A 20,551-nucleotide genomic window follows, 5' to 3' on the forward strand; every position below is an offset into this window, starting at 1 on the left:
TGTCACCAGAAAATATTTGATTAAAACATTTGTCGGGTCTATTAATGGTGTGAATGTCAGCTTTCATCATTGATGTCTTGATGTTTTTATGCTTTTATTCTCTGTAAGGTGACATTGGGTGACCTGAAAGGTGCCTCCAAATTAAATGTATTATTATCATTATTAGTTTTGTGCCACACCAAACAGAAGTTGTTTTATTGATCTATCCATGGTGTTAATGCTGGTTGCATAGCCAGTTTACACAAATCCAGTCTCTCTCCCTTTTGTTGAAAGGCACTGCGCTGTTTGTCCTTTCTCTGTTTGTTCATGTATTTAATACCATGAACAAGTCAGATCTCTGTGGAGTCAAGTTCATGTTTTGTCCTGGAGTTCCCCTCTCTGTACCTTGAACCTCCCCTCCCCGTTTCTGTGTATGCGACATGCGGTCTCTCTGTCTTTGCTTCTGCACAGCTTTTGCTGTGATGATTTTGACCTTTGTTCGCCCTCAAACAGGTGTTCATGTAGATTTTGGATTCCAGCGTCTTCCTGGACTGTTCCTGTACCGACCTTTTGCAAAATAAACTGTCTCTCGCCAAAACTGTGTGCATGAGGTGAGTCTTGTTACCTGATTGGCCGTCTTGATGTAGAAGAGGATGTAGCTGTCATGGTGCTGGTAGACATAAGCAAAAGCTCTGGGGTCAGACTCGTCCCGTGTCAAGGAGCTGATGTTGCTCTTCTCCTGGGTGTGAAGAACAGTCTGAAAGGTGATGAAACACCAAGGAAGTTAAATTATCCACCAAACTGTAAAATGACTGGAAATAGAAGAAAAACAACAACTAAGGTTTAACACGCTTTAATCATAGATGCCTTTAATCATTTAACGTGAAAACACAGAGAGACTACATAAAAACATATAAAGAATAGTTGTAGTGTGTAGTGAAACACTTCAGAACTTTTGGGATCTCCTGTCTTCATTATTAACCTGCAAATTTGTTGTTTCCCTGAAACGCTATCAGAGTATCATGAGTGGAAAGAAATTGAAATTAAATCTAATTCCTGCACATTCAATACCCCCCCCCCAACAGGTCCAATTATGTAAAACTTTTGAACCGTGGTGGGATCATATATTAGTTTATGTGATGAACTAATGTTTCCGAGAAGCGGGAGAACAGCTTTATAACCCAGGACTGTGCCGGCTGCAAAATAAAAGAGAAAAGAAATGCTTTCTGATGTTGGTGTGCAACTTCAATTCAGTGGGAAACCACAGCAGCTGCTGCTTCTGCAGCACGTGATAAACAAACATTTTATCTTCAACCACCAAATAGAGGGAGGCGCTACACTTGTAGTGATGAGGGGAAACTTTATTGTTTTGATTCCTGTGGATCCCAGTCTATTTCAGATTATCTTCATCCTCTTGCACATCCGATGAGGACGAATGCATCTACATCACGCTCTGCAGAAGCTCCATAACAAATATCGACTAGACTTTTTGGTGCAACAAAACATCTGAAATGTACACAGGAGGACCAGGATGGAGAAATAGTGGTGACTCACCCCGGTCCTCTCGTTCACAATTTTCAAGCAGTCGGAGCAAATTTTCAACCAAATTCTCTGCTTGTGTCTCCCCTGTTTTCTTGATGCTTCCTCAAAGCCCTTCACCACAAAACACACACACACACACACACACACACACACACACACACACACACACACACACACACACACACACACACACACACACACACACACACACACACACACACACACACACACACACACACACACACACACAAAGACAGAAAGAAAGAACCAGAATAAGTTGCATGAAGAGTAACTTGCAAACCAAACATTGTTCATGGAACCGCAAGTCTAGAGTTCATAATTCCATTTAAGCCGAGCAGCTAAATTTATTATAATCTATCTTCTGTACACGGTTAATCCAGTTTATCCAGGTGGCATCAGTTCAACACGACACGCAACTTTTGTGCAAAAAGGCTCCAAGCTTGGAATCAAACCCAAACTTCCGTGCTGTGAGGCGACAGCTCCAACCACCTCTCCAATCAAACGTTGTGTTTAACATGACCTTTTACCATTTATCCATCTCTAAGTTTCAAGGAACAAACCTCTGTAGTGCTTTGGGATTTATATCTTAGGGACAATTACAGATCACCATTAACTGAATAGTGAAAAAAGACTTGCCTCTTCAAACGGGCTTTTAACACCTTGAACTCACTGAATTATGTCTCGGATCTTTAATCAATTTAGTGTTTTTAAAGCACTTTAGTCTTCCTTGGTGTTGTTGGAAAGTGCTGTACAAATAAACTTTGACTGATGGATTGATAGTTATCCTTGTTTGAGAGCGTCGAGAGCAGTCATGAGTCCAACGACGAACGTATGGAAACATTAAATAATAACTTCAAATTTAATAAAAGAAACACAAGTCTTAGTTTGTCATTCATGTCAACATCGCTATACAGATTTTAATCCATGTCTGCGGATAGAGACTCCTAAATCACGCACGTTGTGAAATAACTACGAGTGTTTGTGTCTGTGTGACTGAAAGAAGAAGGACTCATAACAATTATTCATCCTGAAAACAGACACAAACACTCAGTTATTGCATGAATCAGAGTTATCAAGAATTTTCTCCACCTCAGTATAGCTTTTACTGGAACTTTGTGTTACTTTTACTTCCTTTTTTATGCATCACCGGTTATTCTGTGCTTATGAAATCATATGGGAAATGTGGGTCAAGATGAATGAGTCTTTGATAAGAGAATATGATCTCCTCTTGTATGAATGCATTTCATGCTCAACCCACTTAAAACCACTGTAACAACCCTGTGGGCTGTGTCAGTTCTTTCAATTATTGTTGTTTTTCTCTTACTTTGAAGCTTTTGAGATGAATTCCATAACATGACTTTTATGGTACAAACTCCTCTGAGATTAAAGGGTCTGGAGTCACTGACATGTCAGGAGTCGGCGGGTTATCACAGGAGGATTTCCGGCAGTTCACATTTTCCCACAAGTGGAGACAAGATCCCGAAGCAACTTTTGAGAAAAGCATGTGCTTTAAATATAAACTTCAGATGTGACTTTGGTTAATATAAAATGGTCTCACTGCACGTGCTGCGATAACAACACACAAAGTTTAGGAATCAAGTCAGACTGAAGGTTGAAATCTAAAAAGAACATACAAATTACCCACACAGTTTATTTTCATGAGTTTGTGACAATTTGTTTCTCTTGACTCTGGAGGAAATATGAACTCCATCACTGAGTAAACACACTTGAGAACACACTGCCGCACTCTGGAACTCTTGCAAAATTGCAAGCTGTCACATGTTCTCGTGGACGGCAACCAACAGCGTTTTGAACAATGTTTTATAAATCGTGCACTCTGTGGGTTTTGTTTTTCTCTAAAAAGGCCAAAAAAAAAAAAAAAAAAAAGCAAAGGCTTTGTGTTTATAAGCTTTTGATGTTTGCCAACAATCTGGAGACATCTGAATGAGATCATTGCAGATCTCATATGCTCTTGTCTGTTCTCTGTGAACCACAGCTGACTCAAGCGTTGGTCCACTCAGTTGTCACATGCTCCAGTCAACTAGAACAATATGACCACTCGCTGAATATTGTGTAGGTCCCTGATTCTGGCTCCAAAAAGCTCTGACCCATCAGTCTTAGTTGACGGGACTTGTTTGCCCGGCACATCTGATCAGATCTGGGAGATTTAGACATCAACTAAACAGAGCAACTTGATTTCATGCTCGTCGAACTATTCCCCAGCCAAATCTCCTGTGTAGCAGGGCATTATCTTTTCTTTGTGTCTTCTTAAGTTCACTAAATAAAATCCTTTCACTCGTCTGTTTCACCTTGTCGTGAACAGATATGAAGTTGTGGTTGACTGGAGAGGAGATAATTGATTTCCACTCAAAGTGGACCTCGCGGCGGCGGATCTCGCAGCTGCTTTACATTTCTCACGACAACACTGGAGATAACTTTCATTGGGAACGTTTTAAGTCCGGCCTCGACAATGACTCACTTCCAATCACAACACCTGCTGACGACACACTTTAACCTCACTCGTCATCTGATCTCCGATGGCCGGTGTTTGTTTTTAATTTTCGCCTGAAGACCAGAAGATCATTGTCACAGATAATTAACCAGCTCTAATCAAGACAGGACCATGGCGAGTTTATTTTGGAGCTGGACCACAGACCTTCAGCTTCATCATGGACTCCCAGCACATTTTTTCTCCCTCGGCGGCAGGCACTGGGTCCATGCCAATCAGCTTGGCCTTGTAGCGGACCCCGTCTCCATGGAAACGGGACGCAAAGTCAGCGGGTGCGCTGTTGACTCCTGGGAAATGAGGGGATGGTGGATCAAACGATGAGGGAAAAACGCATTAATGAGTTCTCTCTGAATGATTAAAGCTCATGTCTATTTATTCTTTTAATATCTTGGAAAGTCCTTTATTGTAAAGCCTCCGTGTTTGCATATTTGCTGTGTTTTGTGTGTTCATACGTGTAAATATTTACATGCATGTTTCTGACTGATCTTAGCAAGTTTGTTTGTGTTTCTACGCTCAGAATCTGTTTTCTGTGTGTAAGCAAATTGCTGAACCAACTGATCCTTTGTCAATGTTTCATCTCATTTCCAGAGGGGGGGAAAAAAAGGTAATTCAGTGATTATGGGAATGTCAGCGTGTGGTATTGAAGCAAAGGTCGGCTTTTAAACCACTTTGCTTGCACCACGAAGACCGTTTATTGGCTTTTAGTCTCTGTTTAGTTTAACAGAAAATACAGTCAAGACACATAACCGAGTGCAATCAAGGCATCGCACTGTCACACAGTAACTGAATACTTTTCAAAATAACGCTAACCGATGAGCATTCAATTTTCTAGTTTTAGGCTGAGTTAAATTAGTTCATTTATAGCAGAGTACAACATTTCTTCTCATGTCTAAAGTGCACGAAAGTGCAGAAAATCAATGTTTTATTTTTTAGGTTTGTATTTGGCATTTAGACATTTTTAACCTTGTAAAAATAATAAGATAAAAATTGTACAATAAAAGTTGAAAATATGGTTTGAAATAGATCAATGAATGCCTGACACAGGTTGCTTCTGTCAGGCAACTTAGTGGGGGAATTTAAAGGAAAAAGAAAAAACATCTCTCCAACACCTTCACTACAAACACAAATCTTCATTTAAGTAAAAGTTCATTTAATTGTTTGTATGTACTGATCATAATTTGATCAGATTTTAATGCAAAGAGACACCACAGCTCTTTCTTACAGATGAGAGCCTCAACATAACCCTGAGTATGTGACGATGCTGCCACCGTTACAAGTGCAACACTGCTGCGGCTGCCGCCGTCGTTGGTTGTTGTAACTTGAGAAATGTTTCGTCGCTGCTCTTTCATCAATGTGGCAGGAACCACAGGAGGGAACTTTGCTGCTGCAGTTTAGTTAAAAATATGAAAATGTAGCATGACTGAGCAAAAGGACTTGGTTCAAAATGTGACGCCTCAGTGTGACTACGAATCAGGCAGCCAAGGTGAGACGAAGACACAGCACCACATTGTGGCGTTTATGAGCTTCTAAAAATGCTGCTTCAGCACTTTTTCATAAAAATGTGACTCCTGCAGGTGCAGTTGGATTTTTACAGGCATAGCACTAAAATAAAAGTACACCTTCAAGTGAACATATTCTCATCACGTCGTCATTGCTCATAATGGCTAATGGTTAACATGTCAAGGATGAACATATGGACAACTGAATGAGGTTAAGATTATTGCTCTACGACTGAATGGCTGATTGAGTAAGCAACATGCCTGACAAGACACACTATTTAAATCTAACATTTATTCCCTTACTATGAAAGCTTCTTGAGACTGACAAATGTGTTCAAGGATTTCCAGTAAGTGCTTACGGTTTAAATCTATGAGGTAGATGAACGGTGCTTCTTAAACAGCTGGAACAGCTGGACTCTTTCCAGTGGTTCATGTTGGAGGACTGTGAAAGAACAAAACAAACTGTCCTGCCTGAACGCCCTCACTTCCCCTCAGATATAAAGAAAACTCACTGACGGATGTACTTTACTAGCTCCAAATTTATGTTTCAGTTTGGAATAAAGACTCAATAATCTACACGAGGGTATGGCGCCAAAACATTCGGTGAATGAGATCACAGAAGACACTTCTGCAGTTTTACAACTTTCATATTAACGAAATATTTTAAAAAGACGCCAAGGAAAAAGTGTGACTCTATATTGACCCAAAAATTACCTGTATATAAATGTAGAATTACAACTGTTGATTCTGAATCTTCAGCTCCAGTAGATCATGAGCACATAAAAACAGCTTAAATGTATCAAGTAGTTGTATCAGATTATAATTTGCATAAACCCATTTGAATACATATTTATCACAATGAGACTATATAGCTGCTCCTTTCTACAAAAAAAACCCCTCCACACTAATTTTTGCATGGAGACTGTTGAATTTGCTCTCCTCCTGCTGTGAATCTTCACAATCAAGCTCAAGACGTAACCTGATTCTCCACCAGCAGTGACGAATTAAAAACATTGCGATTTCCAGGTGCTATTGTTGGCAATTTTAACCACCATCAATCAGCCTGTTGATATGCTCGTGCCAGAAAGGTTCGCGCGTAGCTAAGAGCTTCGTTACCATTTTTGAACATGTTTTGGACTTCAAATAAATTTCCTTCTCATCTTCAATAATTTAGTTTGACAGATCCTGGCAATTTAGAAAAACCATGGAAAAATCGTGCAGAACCAAGAAATGTCTTTATTTACTGAGACAGCTCAAACATGGTTTATTCATGTCACGTTGTCTTTCCTTTAGGGTTTAGGGTATATCATACATTTTTGCATATGGTAATTAAATATGACAAAGCTGATCTGTCACAAATTCTAAAGTGATAATAATTAATATATACAGAACAACAGAGATCAACCCTACAATCAATGCAGCTTAAACATTTTCTAACTTGCAGTCAATAATAAAATTTGATTCACTGTACAATTGTGATAAAATCATCAGAAGAAACAAAGAAACTTAATAAAGTAAGTAAGTAAATGAGGCAGTAGTTAACTGACTTTGGTCCAAAAGCGATTCTGATTAAGTAAATTAAGTCTTTGTGCATTTATGACAAACATGCAGGGAAGACAAGAAACAGGGTGATGGAAAATAACAATTTCAGACAACAAGACGTGTCCAGAAGCATTATTTAATACCAGCAAATGGTGCAAAGGACTTGTCTCTCTTTCAGTCTCTTTTATTCACTTTGGATTTAGTTTTGTTTTAGGAGGGAGATTCTAGCACGGAGTGTATAATGACAGACTTTCCTGAGAGCGAGCTCTTGACAGTCAGCCGAGGACTCATACCTCTTGTGTTGGAGGGCAGCCAGGTCCTGACAGCACTTTGGCCCGGCGAGGGACAATTTCCAGCCTTTTGCTCGGTCTCCATCAGGACAGCTTCTGTTTGGAAATTCAGGGTTGAGAAGGAGTCAGTATCCCTAAAACAACAAGGCTGGAACTTTTAGACCGAAATGAACATCTTCTCTCAGTTAGGCAGTTGGGTTGCAGACATTTAGACCAGTCAACATGAAAAAAAGGAATTTCTGAGTTTCTCTAAAAAACAAAAAAAACAAAAAAACATTGGAAGAGAGAACGACTGATCCGTCTCACCAGCTAGGAGAGTGTCTCTTCTTTGACCCTACCGCTCGACTTATGTCATCGTCAAAACTTGTTGGAGCCAAAGGTCACGCTGCTGATACACTGGTGATGTCATAGCATCCGCTGGGAGGCTCAAATACATGGGAACTCTTGCAGGAGGCTGAAGAGGCTCTAAGTGGCGGGATAGACAGCGCACAAGGCTTTCCCTCTCAGCCTTAAGGTCATGCGTTTCCCTTGAGGATGGCTTTTGGTGGTATTTTTCCAAAAATATAATCTCAACTAAGTGCTTATCTTTACTAAAGAATGTCATGCTTGCAGAAAATCTCTGCAGGACAGTGCATGTCATTAAAAAGAATTTTAAGCAAGCAGCTCATATTTGATCTGTGATAGCTAAAGCTAGAAGTTCTAAAAGTTCTGCATTGTGATGTATAAATGAAAATCAGGTAACTTTGAGCAAACAAGTGAAGACAAAAAAATAAATCTGACATATTTCAGAAAGAATATTCAACATGTTTTGGGGATTAAGTGAGGCCACAGTGCCTTTAGCACCAAACATGTGACCTTTAAAATGTATTAACTTGTTGTTTTTTTATGCTGACTCGACAAACACCTGGTGGCCAAGAGTTGAAATGTAAATTTAGTGTTCAGTACAGAGACAAAGAGCAGCAGCATTTTGTGTATATGGGGCAGCAGGAAGAAGGACCCAAATAAAAGAGGCCATGGTTGACAGAAATATTTAAAGACGTTTATTGGATGAAGTGCTGGTACGCAGCCAGGGGCAGGAAACAGAAACCAGTCTGCAGGAAGGCAAAACCTCAGGTCTACAAAACGCAGGTCATACGTCAAAATAACACAACCTAGTGAGGAATCACATCTGAATCCTCTTTAAATCCGTGCAAAATGTTACTCAGCGTCGCACGCATTTTTTTTCCAAGTACAACAATTACTTATTAACTGAACACTTTAGATAAATGATAAAACATTTTAACAAAACTTGGATAAAGAGATTACAATCAAGGTTCAAATTTTTTTTTTCTCTCTCAGTGATTTGACCCATTTGCAACACTGCTGTCTGAACCCAGCCATGACTCCTTCCCGCACTCTCCTCCTCTGCAGAACTGTGACGTCCAGTATGCAAACATCCATAGGTCTTGTGGGAAAGCATCAGTTGTGGCTTCTCTCCAGGGTAGGCTCTATTACATGAACTATGTATTGTTTATTGTAGAGGCAGAAGTGAATGGGTAAGTACAACTCATCGATATGAGATCATCACAGTTCTTTTCTCAGACTAAATGAATCTTCTTCAAACTCATAAGGGATTTCACCGACAGCGATACGACTCTCTGTGAGGACAAACACACACATATATATAGTAGATGCTGACTTTTGAAACCACTCATAACAAGACAGATGGGTCTGTTCCTTTTATAATGTATTATTTATTAAAGAATGATTAAAATGATTTGATTTGTGTTTTTTTCCATCAGCTTACCGACTGTATTTCCCAGCATGTGACTGGGCTCATGGATCTAACATGACTGCAAGTGGCTCTAAGTGGTTCAACCATGAATGTCCACATCTGCATTTATTGGGGTCAAAGGCTATTTTCTCGACACACCGACGAACCATTTCGTTCAGTCTGATCACAGAACATTTCTTAGTTTATCCAGTGTGGTTTTGAATGAGCTTCAGCTGCTCAAAAGGTCGTTGGGTTTCCACAACACACAAAGGAACATGTAATCCTCCCGTTTGAGTTGAAGCACGCAACCGCAGCAGACTTGTTCTCCGTTAGTCGCCATATAAAGTGAGACGCAGGAAGCACATATTGGAAAGCTGAACATTTTGTCATCATTGTTTTGGGGTTGTCAAGTCACAGAGCCTATTTTTTTTTAATGCATTTACAACTGAACATATGATCATTTCATAATTTAGTGCGATGACGTCACATTCGGATGAAAAGTTGGAGAAATTCATTGATGGAATATTTTCACTGTGGCTAATAGATATTATTGAATAACTCTAGGACCTAATGACAACAGGGAGATGCAGGAACAGAACAGCTGAGAAGCATTACAGACATGCCAACAAGAACAATTAGCTCTTATACGAGTAGAATAGTATTTATGTAATATGCTACAACAGCTGCTGTACTTACAGGTTAATGTCATGTTAATTACAGCCAGACGTTTGGGACAGTAGAGTTATCAGTGAGGAGGAGACACGAGCGACAGGAAAACATATATGTTTCAATCTATGACAAAAATCACTTCTCACACAAATTCACTAACATGCCCCCAACGCCAACACTGTCATCAATTTGATACGGTAAACAATTGAGCCTTAATGTTAACATTCGTGGCCTCACACATCTGAAGGAGTTACTAATGCTCGCAAGAGAATAACTCAGCATCTAATCAATTTGTTCCTGATTCTCAATGTGCATATATCTTAACATTATATATATGTCTCATCATATTAACGTAACCTAACATTTTCCCACGTTTGGCTGCGAAATTCAGTTTTAGCTTTTTTCACTATCGTCCCACAAAGAACTGTGACCAATTTGGGATGAGAATCATTTCCATGTAGCAGCACTCTGGATACCTTTTTGGGATTTTACCGGCTCCAGTAATGCCATTAATCTTTGCAGAATGTATGTTTCATAAGCCAAATCCGGATTTCATACTATTTGTGTAACGGGACTACTCCTCGGATCAAGAGTGAAAATAAAAGGTTTATCTTCCCAGTGTTCACGAAGTCTCTCATTCCCAGGGTCTGAAACTCCAACACACTTATAAATTCTTATCGTCAGTACTCTAAGCTCAGCTGTTTGAGTGTTTTCATCATCTTCTCCGTCACAGTTGGGAAATGTCAGCTTAACTTCATCCACGCTTGTCGTAGACAATGAACCTTAAAAATCTCCTCAGCACTGTGATGACGAAAAACTGAGCCAAACACTCTCTTGACCTTTCTTTGGCATTTTTTGTAGATTCACTGTCACGGTTGAATAAATGTGGTGGTCAATCTTCTCTGGTTCTCAGGTCAGTTGAATGTGTCGTTCTGACCCAAATATGCAGAGTTGGTATATTATTCTGACTTGAAACAAATCCTTCTCATTTAGAAGAGATATCGGGAAAAGCTGAGGCTTATCTAAGATAAAACTCTTCCTGTTTCTGGGGGTTTTCTACAAACTAGTTTCGCTCCCTGAGAAAATGCAGGAAAGCCTCTTAGCAAAGTTAAATATTGTGTCACGAGTGATTGACTTTGTAAATATTTGTTTGAAAAAAAATTAAAATGCATAGTTTGGAATCATTAACTCAAACAATCACAAAAGTTTGGAGGTTGCAGGAAAGTTCTCATGACTTTCTTCCATTTGTTCAAGTACTTTACCTGTAAACTGAGCACATGTAAACAAACACATCTTAAATTAAAACGTATGCTCGTTTACAAAAGTCCTTATGACATCGCAATTGAGACAGAACCGATTATTAACAAAAAAAAATTCAATGCTGGAAATAAGAAATGTTGTGGTTGAAGCATGTATGAACATTGTGAATCAGATATGATCAACAAGTTTTTCAAAAGGTTGAGACAGAAGAAACAGCAAACTGCAAAAGAGATGTTAAACAAAGAATAAAGAGTGCGTGTGTGTGTGTGGGGGGGGGGGGGGGGGGGGGCTGAGGGGAACTCTGTTTCAGTGGAACACACACACACACACACACACAACCTGTGTATCAACGAGAAGCTGAAAGATATACGAGTTGCACAGAAGTTGCGTTTGTTTGTGATGAGAACTAAAAAATGTGTAGTTGTGGCATCCAAGAGAGGGGGGGGGGGGTGGGGGGATTCGGTGATTGTGACCATCAGGGTCCATCATTTGCTATTAAAACTATAGTCAAAGATTCATCAAGCCTTCACGCATCCATGTAGATGACTGCAGTCCAACAGAAGGACCCATTAAAGCCATGATGTGTCAATCAGCTCGTCTCCTGATGTTTTGTAAAATATCATAGTGTCATATGGTGGTGCCAGTACAGATGAAAGACCTCAGTAGTTTAGTTTGTAGTTTAGGGGTGCCTCTGCAGAGAGTAGAGTTACACTTCAGGATCCCTAAAAATATCTGATCAGCACAAACTTTAAACAGACTTGAAACATTTTTCAGCAGGTGCCATGACGTTGGAGTTGATTTGAAAAACTTTTGTATAAATAACTATATTCTTTCATCTTTTGTAAACTTAGCTTGAAAGGAAGTTAATACTGTAGCGCTCATGTTTTCAAACCATGTCGCTTTTTATTCAAACGGTAACTGCAGGCAACACTTTGGCAATCCATATTCTACAGAAACTGCATAAGTCCCATGGTTTTGGGAATTATTTTTGAAATAATAATAGTATTAGGAAATCAAAATTATGGTGAGGTGTTGGTCATAATAAATAGATAAATACATATAATAATCAGCTCTAACACTTAAAATGTCCAGTGGAAGCGTATTGAAATCCAGCTGACTTTATTTGTCTCCTTGAACTTTCAACTTCGTAAATTTTCTATATGTATATGCTTCAAATATAGACACAACTTCAAATATATTTTCAAATCTGAGAAATTGGTGTGTTCCTTTGATTTATTTTTTGTCAAACGTGACGTGCTATAGCAGCCAAGTTGCATATCTGTTTAGAATGAACTACCTTCTTCAATTTACTGAGTGCAGATCAGTAGTTCTGCGAAGGGGGGAAAAACAGAACATGCAAACTCCACACAGAAATACCTCTATTGTCTCTATCTCTATTGTCTGTTTTTGTCTTTTATTGTCTTGTGCTTCTTTGAGCTTTTTGTCACGTCTCATTTTCCCAGATGGAAGTTCCCAGTTTGAGAGCATCAGATGTATTTTCCCCATCAACATAGTATTCAGCTCAAGAGCCTTTGTGAGATACCTACGCACGTTTCAAATGTCATACACAAATATTTTCTTTTCTGCCAAATATAGGTAGGGGGTATGCATTTGGCCTTTGGGACCATTTTGGGATTGTGACGTGTGCTTTTGGTCTGATTAGTCATGAACACTTTTACAGTGTGGGCTCACTGCTTAGCTCACTGTAGGAGATGAGGGCATTTGTAATCAATCTTTTACCTTTTACGACATTCAAAAGTACAATAAAGCCCATCGTGAGAGCTGCAGCATCTCTTGATTCATCTAGTAGAGAAGAGTAGAGGGTACCTTCCAGTACCTTCCAGTCACTTATGGAGTTTCCAAGTCTGGCATCACTTAAGTGGTTTTCTGTTTTTTCCCAGACAACCAGCCCCTTTATGTCTGCAGTGTTGGTTTACTTGAGGTGTTGCTTTTTTGTCTTTTAAGGTCAGCTGCACACAGAGACCCCTCTCCGCCGCTCCTCACTGTAAACACAAGTCACACTGTAATGAATGTGCGATAGCTCGAGAGCCCCAGCAGGCTGAGTGCATTGACGTCCCGTGTTCTCGCTGTGCATCTGCCCTATGTTGTTCCCCGCCGTCATTAACGGTCAATCCTGTTTGGAACAAATCTGTCCACTGCTCTTTGCACACAGCATTGTGTCACTACAGGAGAAAATCCCAAACACAACAAACTGGAACAAACGAAGAACAAAAGCTTTGTCACTTGATCAGATGTTCTTCATAACAAGGTGTTAACCCCGCTGAGGAAAGAACAAAAATAGGGAGAAACCAATGTCTCATCATGGTGTAATAGGGAAAAACTGGACACTGGAAATGAACAAGCACCGACATGGATTTGTGGGCTCATCTGTTTACGATTTGGATGCTTGATACTTGTAGTTAATATTGTTTCTATTATGTTACGATCATGTCCTAATAATGAGTGCTGGTAAAGTTTTCAATTGAAAAAATATTTTACATAAGAGGAGGCACACAATCAATATTTTAAAAGGTTTTGACGTGATGAAGTCCCTGTTAGATTACCGGTATATACAGTCCCGAGACGGGCCAGATGCACCCTAAGTGCGAGTTATTCCCACAATGATACAATTCATCAGAGGACAAACTGAAATCCATGCAGGCGCTTCCAGAGGTGGGCCCTCCCTCCTACACAAACAAAAACACCCTTTATTATAATGTTAATGCTTTACTTGTCAGTGGTTCGTTTCAAACGGAGTCAGTGATGCTGGTGTGTGGCCCAACATTTTTCTTAATGCTGTGTGACAGCAAGTCTTTTCTTAATCTCTGAATGGCCTCAGAAAACGCGAGTGCAGGAGACAACCATGACCAAACTATCATCAAAACTTAACTCTATCAGAGACTTTTTTTTTCTTTACAAGAATTTACTAATTTGCTTCAATGAAAATAAAAATCCATCACATGTACACAAAACCTAATCAAGTTGTGCCTTCCCAAATCCATGTTGCATATCTTTCACTAAAACAAGGGCAGCTATGGCTCAGTTCCTAGAACAGCTTGTCTTCCAATCCCAGGGATTGTAGCTGGAGCCTCCATGCACATGTGTGGAAGTGTCCTTGGGCAACACACTGAAGCCTGGTGTCAAACAAGCACTTTGATTTGCATCCTTTACCACTGGTGTTTGACCCAGCAGTTGTATGTCACAGACCATCTAAGGCACACCAATACGGTTGAAGTATGAACAATGTACTATATCAGTGCTATATTTAATGCTCATTAACATTTTTAAACCACGGTGGAGGTCTTTCATCTTCACGCCATTAGCAACTGAATTGATTCCAAGGCTTAAAATGACAAATGCTTTTTGTTCTGACCAAAAGCAACTAAAAGTATTCGTCAATTTGTCACGGTAATGAATTGAAAAAACTGTAATGAACATTCTTATTAAAGATATTGAGAATTTGCTTTTGATTGCAGAGTGTTTGGCAAATGACTTTTTTTTGGTACAAAAATATTAAAAATTAAAAAAACTAAACAATTTAAATCACACCTTTTCACTCTTCCTCTCAGAAAGAGAACAAACCCACGACTGCGCGGTGACCCTGGTTGTCCCGATTTCACGCTCAGTCTGTCTGCGATTTCCTTTAAAAAAAAACACTCATAAAATAAAATAAAGCATCATGATAAATTAATAATCAACGTTTGAACACCAACTTTTATCATTCTTGATGAGTGAGATCGGTTCAGGTACCTCTTCAAGCACAAACTTCCACATGGGCGTCTGCGTCCACACGTGACTAATGCGCGGTTCAGTGAGAAACTTCTGCTGAAACCGTTTATCTCCAACTTTGCTCCTCGAGACGTCAAGCGGCCGTCCTGATAGGCTGACACAAATATTACGCATCAGCGATGACCCCCATGCGCTGCCAGACGACCGGAGCGGAAATTACACAAAACACGTACTTACTTTGGTCTGTCTTGTTTGAGCATCCATCCATCCTGTTGGACTGCAGTGTGGCTCAACGTATGAGAGACAGCCCACCTCCCAGCTCACAGCTGTCTGTGTGCCACGACCTCTGGATTACTGGAAAGCAGGAGGGGATGAGACTGCCGGGGAGCTTGCCCTCGCCGACTCCGTATCTTCTGGTGCAGGAGGTTAAAGAGGAAATGCTTTCTCCATAGCCACAGCAGACCGAAGGACGTATCTCCAACAAACGCCAGCCTGTTTGTGTACTTAGCGATGGACAGTCCAAACTTTACGCACGGGTCTTTCTCCTCAAACGGGACGCTGGTTCGGCTTTCACAGGCAGCCGAGGTGGAGACAGACATCACTTTGCCTATTTTAATGTTCGCCGGCGGCGCCGTTGGGAATTTAATTGCAATAATCGTCCTTTCTGTATCGAGAACGGAGAGAAAAGCTTCCGCTTTCTACACTCTGCTGTGCGGGCTGGCTGTCACTGACCTGCTGGGCACCTGTCTGGCCAGTCCGCTCACCATAGCCAACTACCTGGACAAACATGTATTGGAGAACCAGAACGCCTGCGAGTTTCTCTCCTTTCTGTTGCTGTTTTTCGGTTTGACCGGACTGAGCATCATTTGCACCATGGCGGCAGAGCGGTACCTGGCGATATGCTGCCCTTACACGTACCAGCGGTGGGGAGTAGACCGACGGTTTGCGCAAAAGTTTCTTTTTTTTATTTACCTGAGTCACATCGTTTTCTGCTGCCTGCCCATGATGGGTATGGCGCAAAGCCAGCTGCAGCTGTCCGGCACCTGGTGCTTCATCGACTGGAGGACCGACAAGCCCGTGGCCACCGGGTTCTCCGCTCTGTACGGCGCCGTCAGCCTGCTGCTCATTCTGGGGACCATCGCGCTGAACCTGGCGGTGTGCGGAGCGCTGCTGCTGATGCGCCGGAGGACCGCGCAGCGGCGCGTCATCCGCTCCAGTGTCAGGGAGCGGTGGAGAGCTCTGTCCTCGGCCGCAGAGACGCAGATGATCACGGTGCTGGTGATGACCTCCGTTGTGGTTTTGGCCTGTTCTGCCCCGCTAGTGGTGAGGCTGACTGAATACTCCGTCTGCGGTGGTTTGCTTTGTTGCTTTACGTCCAGGTTGTCTGCTGCGTAAATAATGAAACATAATCCAACCTTAGACAAATGTTTCCACATTATTAGAATCAAACACATGAATATCAATATCAATATATATATCAATATATAGCAATATATATATATATATCAATATCAATATATATAGCAATATATAGCAATATATATATATATATATGATTGTATATTCAGCATTTTCAGATAAAGTAAAGTAGCCTATACCTCACAATTTTGGCACCTGAAAGCAATGTCCATAGTAAGACTTTATTGTGTATGGTTTCTCCTCTGATTATCACCCTGTTGAAATCGGTCTCCAAAATTGAATCCTGACAGGTATTAATAATGTTTTAAAACAATGAGCTCAAGCTTTGAAATCATTTCAATTATGTGTCTGGTACTTTCAAATCAAAATGTGAGAATTCTGCATTTTATAATTTCTTATGACATGAGTTTACAACGTTGAAAGGGAAACTTTGGAATTTTTAATCATTTTCTTCTCCATGTTTTGAAACAAATGTTGTATTATAGTCTTAATATAGCACTTATTTTGCTGTGGGCAGCATATTGTTTCCCTCAATGCTTTGCCAACTGAAATAGATCCACATGAGGTTTGAAATTGCATCGTGATTGTTGTTTCTCCTGCACTCTATTTGTTATAGGCTGGAAAACTGTAAAATTGTGAAAAAGAGGAAACTGCATGCAGCTGTTGACATGATAACTCAATAATTCTAAATATGTATCAATACATAGTTTGTAAAACAATGTTTTTTTTTCTTTGCAAGGTGCGTGTATTTGCCAACTGCTTCATGCTGAAGAACGACCTCAGAGCAGATCTGGCTGCCATCAGGATAGCGTCAGTCAACCCCATTCTGGACCCCTGGATCTACATACTCCTCAGGAGGTCCCTGTTTCGACGGCTGCTTGGTTTGTCCAGACGAGCCAGCAGCACTCGCAGCACTTCCCATCCTTCACCACAAAGGCATCTGTTTTGTCCTGATATCATGATGGACAGCCATGTGTTCAGCCAGCTGATGTGCAACGCAAACATCATCACACAGCTTCCTGCCACCAACAAATGCACTCCATATGTCACGGAGAGTCTCAGCCAGACTTAAAATGCCACAGACCAAGCGTGCATTGGACATTCAAGTAATGCTTGCTGCGCTGGCGCTGCATGCAGCATCATGCAAGGCCACTGACTCATTTCAGAACTTGTGAGAGGAATGGGTGGTGACAGACAGCTGGAAAAGAGCCCCAGGGACCCTGCAAGGCTATTTATTGAATCAGAGTGGAGGAGAAGCAGTCTGGTTGCAGTTGATGTTTCTTGGGCGTGTCATGGACTCGTCCATCCACTGTCGTCGCTTTCACCATCTTAGGTTCGAGGGGCGCTGGAGGTGAACCCAGTTGGGTGAAAGAGAGAGTACACCCTGTACAGGTGGCTAACACATCGAAGGGAAAACTGAGACGATCATACGCACATATATTGTCATATTAGAAACATGTCACACAAGTCACATGACTCTAGAGTGTGGGAAGAAATTGGAGTACCCAGACAAAACCCACACTTGCACAGGGTGAATATGCAGGAGTGCTAACCACTTCACCACTGTGCAGCCTTCACAAAGGACAGATGATTAGAAGTCTTTGAATTGCATTGTGTCGAACAATAAGAAAAGCAGATGGAGACTTCTTTTTATGGCTTCTCATCATACCTTTGTTGTTGCTTCAACCTCACTGGTGCACCTTAGATAAATCATTTCTGTCAGTTTCATGTTATGCAGCTCGCCTCAAACTCATTTTCCGTTTTCCACTGAAGGTTATTCCACCCATCAGCACTCCTGTAGTTGTAGTAAAATCTTTTTTTTCTGTTGGTACATTCGTCATCATGTTGGAGAAATAACAGTGTGAAGACTTTTAGAGAAAGTTTGGCTTCTTCAAATTGGCTGAAAGCCATCAAAACATTTTGGGGGGGGATATTTCTTGTGGCAGGCAGGTGATCTGGGATTCGTCTGTTTCAGGTACAATCATTGTTCATGGGAAACTCTCCCGGGGGTGCTTTTAAATAAGGAAATGAATTATAAACACATGGACATTACAAAGTAAAGATTTAAATATGCTGTCGATGCCTGTTTATATTAAAACTTAATGACTACAGTAACTCTGAGCCTGTGTGACTTTTGTTATTCAGTTGATTGTTTTTGTTATAGAATTAATTTGTTTCCTGGTCAAGGGACTGGCCAGCGGCATCTAAAATAACAACAAAGCAGCAGATTAATTAAATTCAGTAGGACTAATTATCAGTCATAATATTCCACTTATATGTATTTGTTTTGGTCATTTTAGACCTCTCAATGTGTCAAATAAAGTGAGTAGAACAAAAGGCCATTATCTTGTGAGTCCTGGTGTGTAGAAAGTCTCCAAAGGTTGTAGTGTCTGCAGATAAACCATGCTGGGTGACATCATGCTTATAACTGAGACTGTGCCATTTATCATAGGAAACGGAGGTTCTGTGATCGTCATGTGCAGGAGGGCCTCTTCATTATGTTTTAAAAATCCGCAAGGCTTTCCGACCCGCAATGACAAGATGAAACGTCAGGAGAAATGAGCGAATAACCCATCATTTACTGTAAAACAATGAACAGGGTCAACCACAAATGTAATCCTTAAAGGACTTCTAAAAGGTGTAAACTCTTCAGTGACCCGAAAGTCCATCCATCCACCTTATATCCCGCCTAACCTGTTCAGGACCGCCGGGCGCTGGAGCCGATCCCAGTGTACTGTGGGCCAGGAAACACCTGGACAGGTCGCCAGTCCATCACAGAGCAAACACACAAGAGACAAACAACCACACACACTGACATTCACACCGGGGGGCAATTTTAGCATCACCAATTGACCTCACATGCATATTTTTTGGACCGTGGGAGGAAACTGGAGAACCCGGAGAAAACCAATGCGAACATGAGGAGAACGTGCAAACTCTCACCAGAAGTGTCCGGGGCCATAATTGAACCCAAGACAATCTCGTTATGAGGCAAGAGCACTAACCACTGTGCAAAATATATTGTTATTCAACCTGTGGCCACAAGGAGGCATAAAGATAGAAGTAATTGGCTGTATCAGTTCCCTTGTTGTTGTTAGGGTTTTTTTTAAAAGTCCAACTTAGAAAATCCTAATGCAGACTATCACCGCCAACATGGCCTCAGCTCTCCTTCGGTACAGCCAAATGCCCACAAATAGACACTCACTGCGTGAAAAAGACTCTCCCAAAAAGAGCTTTCACCCAGACGGTGACTGCTGGTGGAAAATGTGCTCTCATGTCTAAATGATTTCACAAAGTTAACCAGCTGTGCTCATAAGCATTTGAATTAGATCATCCATTCAACAGAAAAAAATGACTTCTTCAACTAGAGCCGAACTCCTTAAAACACACTAAACAACTCTAAGTAGAGGCGGACCCAAATGAAATCCAGACCTTGAAAGTCCACTTTGTCCTGGAGTTTTCACACCTGACTAGAGCTTTTAAAAAAACACTTTAATTCTTTAGAGAGGCACAGATTTATTTTAAACGAGACTCTTTCAACAACCCGGGTTGATAACATCCAACCTTAAAATAGTGTCTGGGACTAATTAATATTTTAAACAGGAAACACCCAGAATATTTCAGATACACATGAACGCTTTCAACTGAACACACACTTCCAAATGTCTGGCTGAAATTATTCAGCTTTATTTCAAAGAAGTGAATTTCTCAAAAGCTTTCAACAAATAGCTCTGTTTGGGTGGAGACTCTACTGGGTTCCTGTTCTAGTTTTAAATGTGATGCTCCAAAATCTCTGAGCAATAGTATGACAGATGATCCTTGGAGCGTTTCGTTTGGTCAGTGGCGTCGGAGCTGGTCGCGCCCCCACCTGGCCAGACGCTGGAACACCTGCAGACGGACAGGGTGAGATCGTGAAGCACAATGGATCCAGGAGGGAAGATGTTTATGAAGAAAGCTCTTCACACGTCTCAACGGAACTGAGATGGTTTAAACCGAAAAGAAGCAAACGGCTCAGTTTGATTTCAGCTTCCTCCCTAAAGACAGAACGAGGCTACAGATGCATGTTTAGCATTACATTTAGCATTCGAAACCTTTAGCAACACGTTGACAAAAAAACTTTATGTTGCAATCATGAAAACATAGAACGATTGTTCGGAACAATTTGGAATAATTTACATTGAAGTGGAGATCTGCTGCTCACCGTCACAGTTTTCTGTCTTTGACCGACAACTTGGTTGTTGGAGGAAGAAATCCGTCTGCGAACCTGAAGGTTGTAGAGGAACAAGACTCGCTTCTTCTCCCTCTGAAAGACACACACACACACACACACACACACACA

General features: G+C 40.9%; 1 protein-coding gene across 1 annotated transcript; it reads left to right on the plus strand.

Moving 5' to 3' along the window:
- Positions 1-14,991: 14,991 nt before the first annotated feature.
- Positions 14,992-18,553, plus strand: LOC308116002 (prostaglandin E2 receptor EP4 subtype-like). The gene is made up of 2 exons (XM_080473944.1): positions 14,992-16,116; positions 16,952-18,553. The coding sequence occupies exons 1-2, from the start codon at positions 15,304-15,306 to the stop codon at positions 17,282-17,284; spliced, it is 1,146 nt and encodes a 381-aa protein (XP_080330070.1). The 5' UTR covers positions 14,992-15,303; the 3' UTR covers positions 17,285-18,553.
- The last annotated feature ends 1,998 nt before the right edge of the window (positions 18,554-20,551 follow it).

Source organism: Lipophrys pholis (genome assembly GCF_963383615.2).
Source record: "Lipophrys pholis genome assembly, chromosome: 10".
NCBI classification, from domain to species: Eukaryota; Metazoa; Chordata; class Actinopteri; order Blenniiformes; family Blenniidae; genus Lipophrys; species Lipophrys pholis.

Excerpts from the sequence above, each read along its gene's own strand:
- LOC308116002 (XM_080473944.1), top strand. The coding sequence starts at position 15,304 with ATGGACAGTCCAAACTTTACGCACGGGTCTTTCTCCTCAAACGGGACG. Across the intron at positions 16,117-16,951 it reads CCTGTTCTGCCCCGCTAGTG|GTGCGTGTATTTGCCAACTG; the intron begins GTGAGGCTGACT and ends TTTCTTTGCAAG.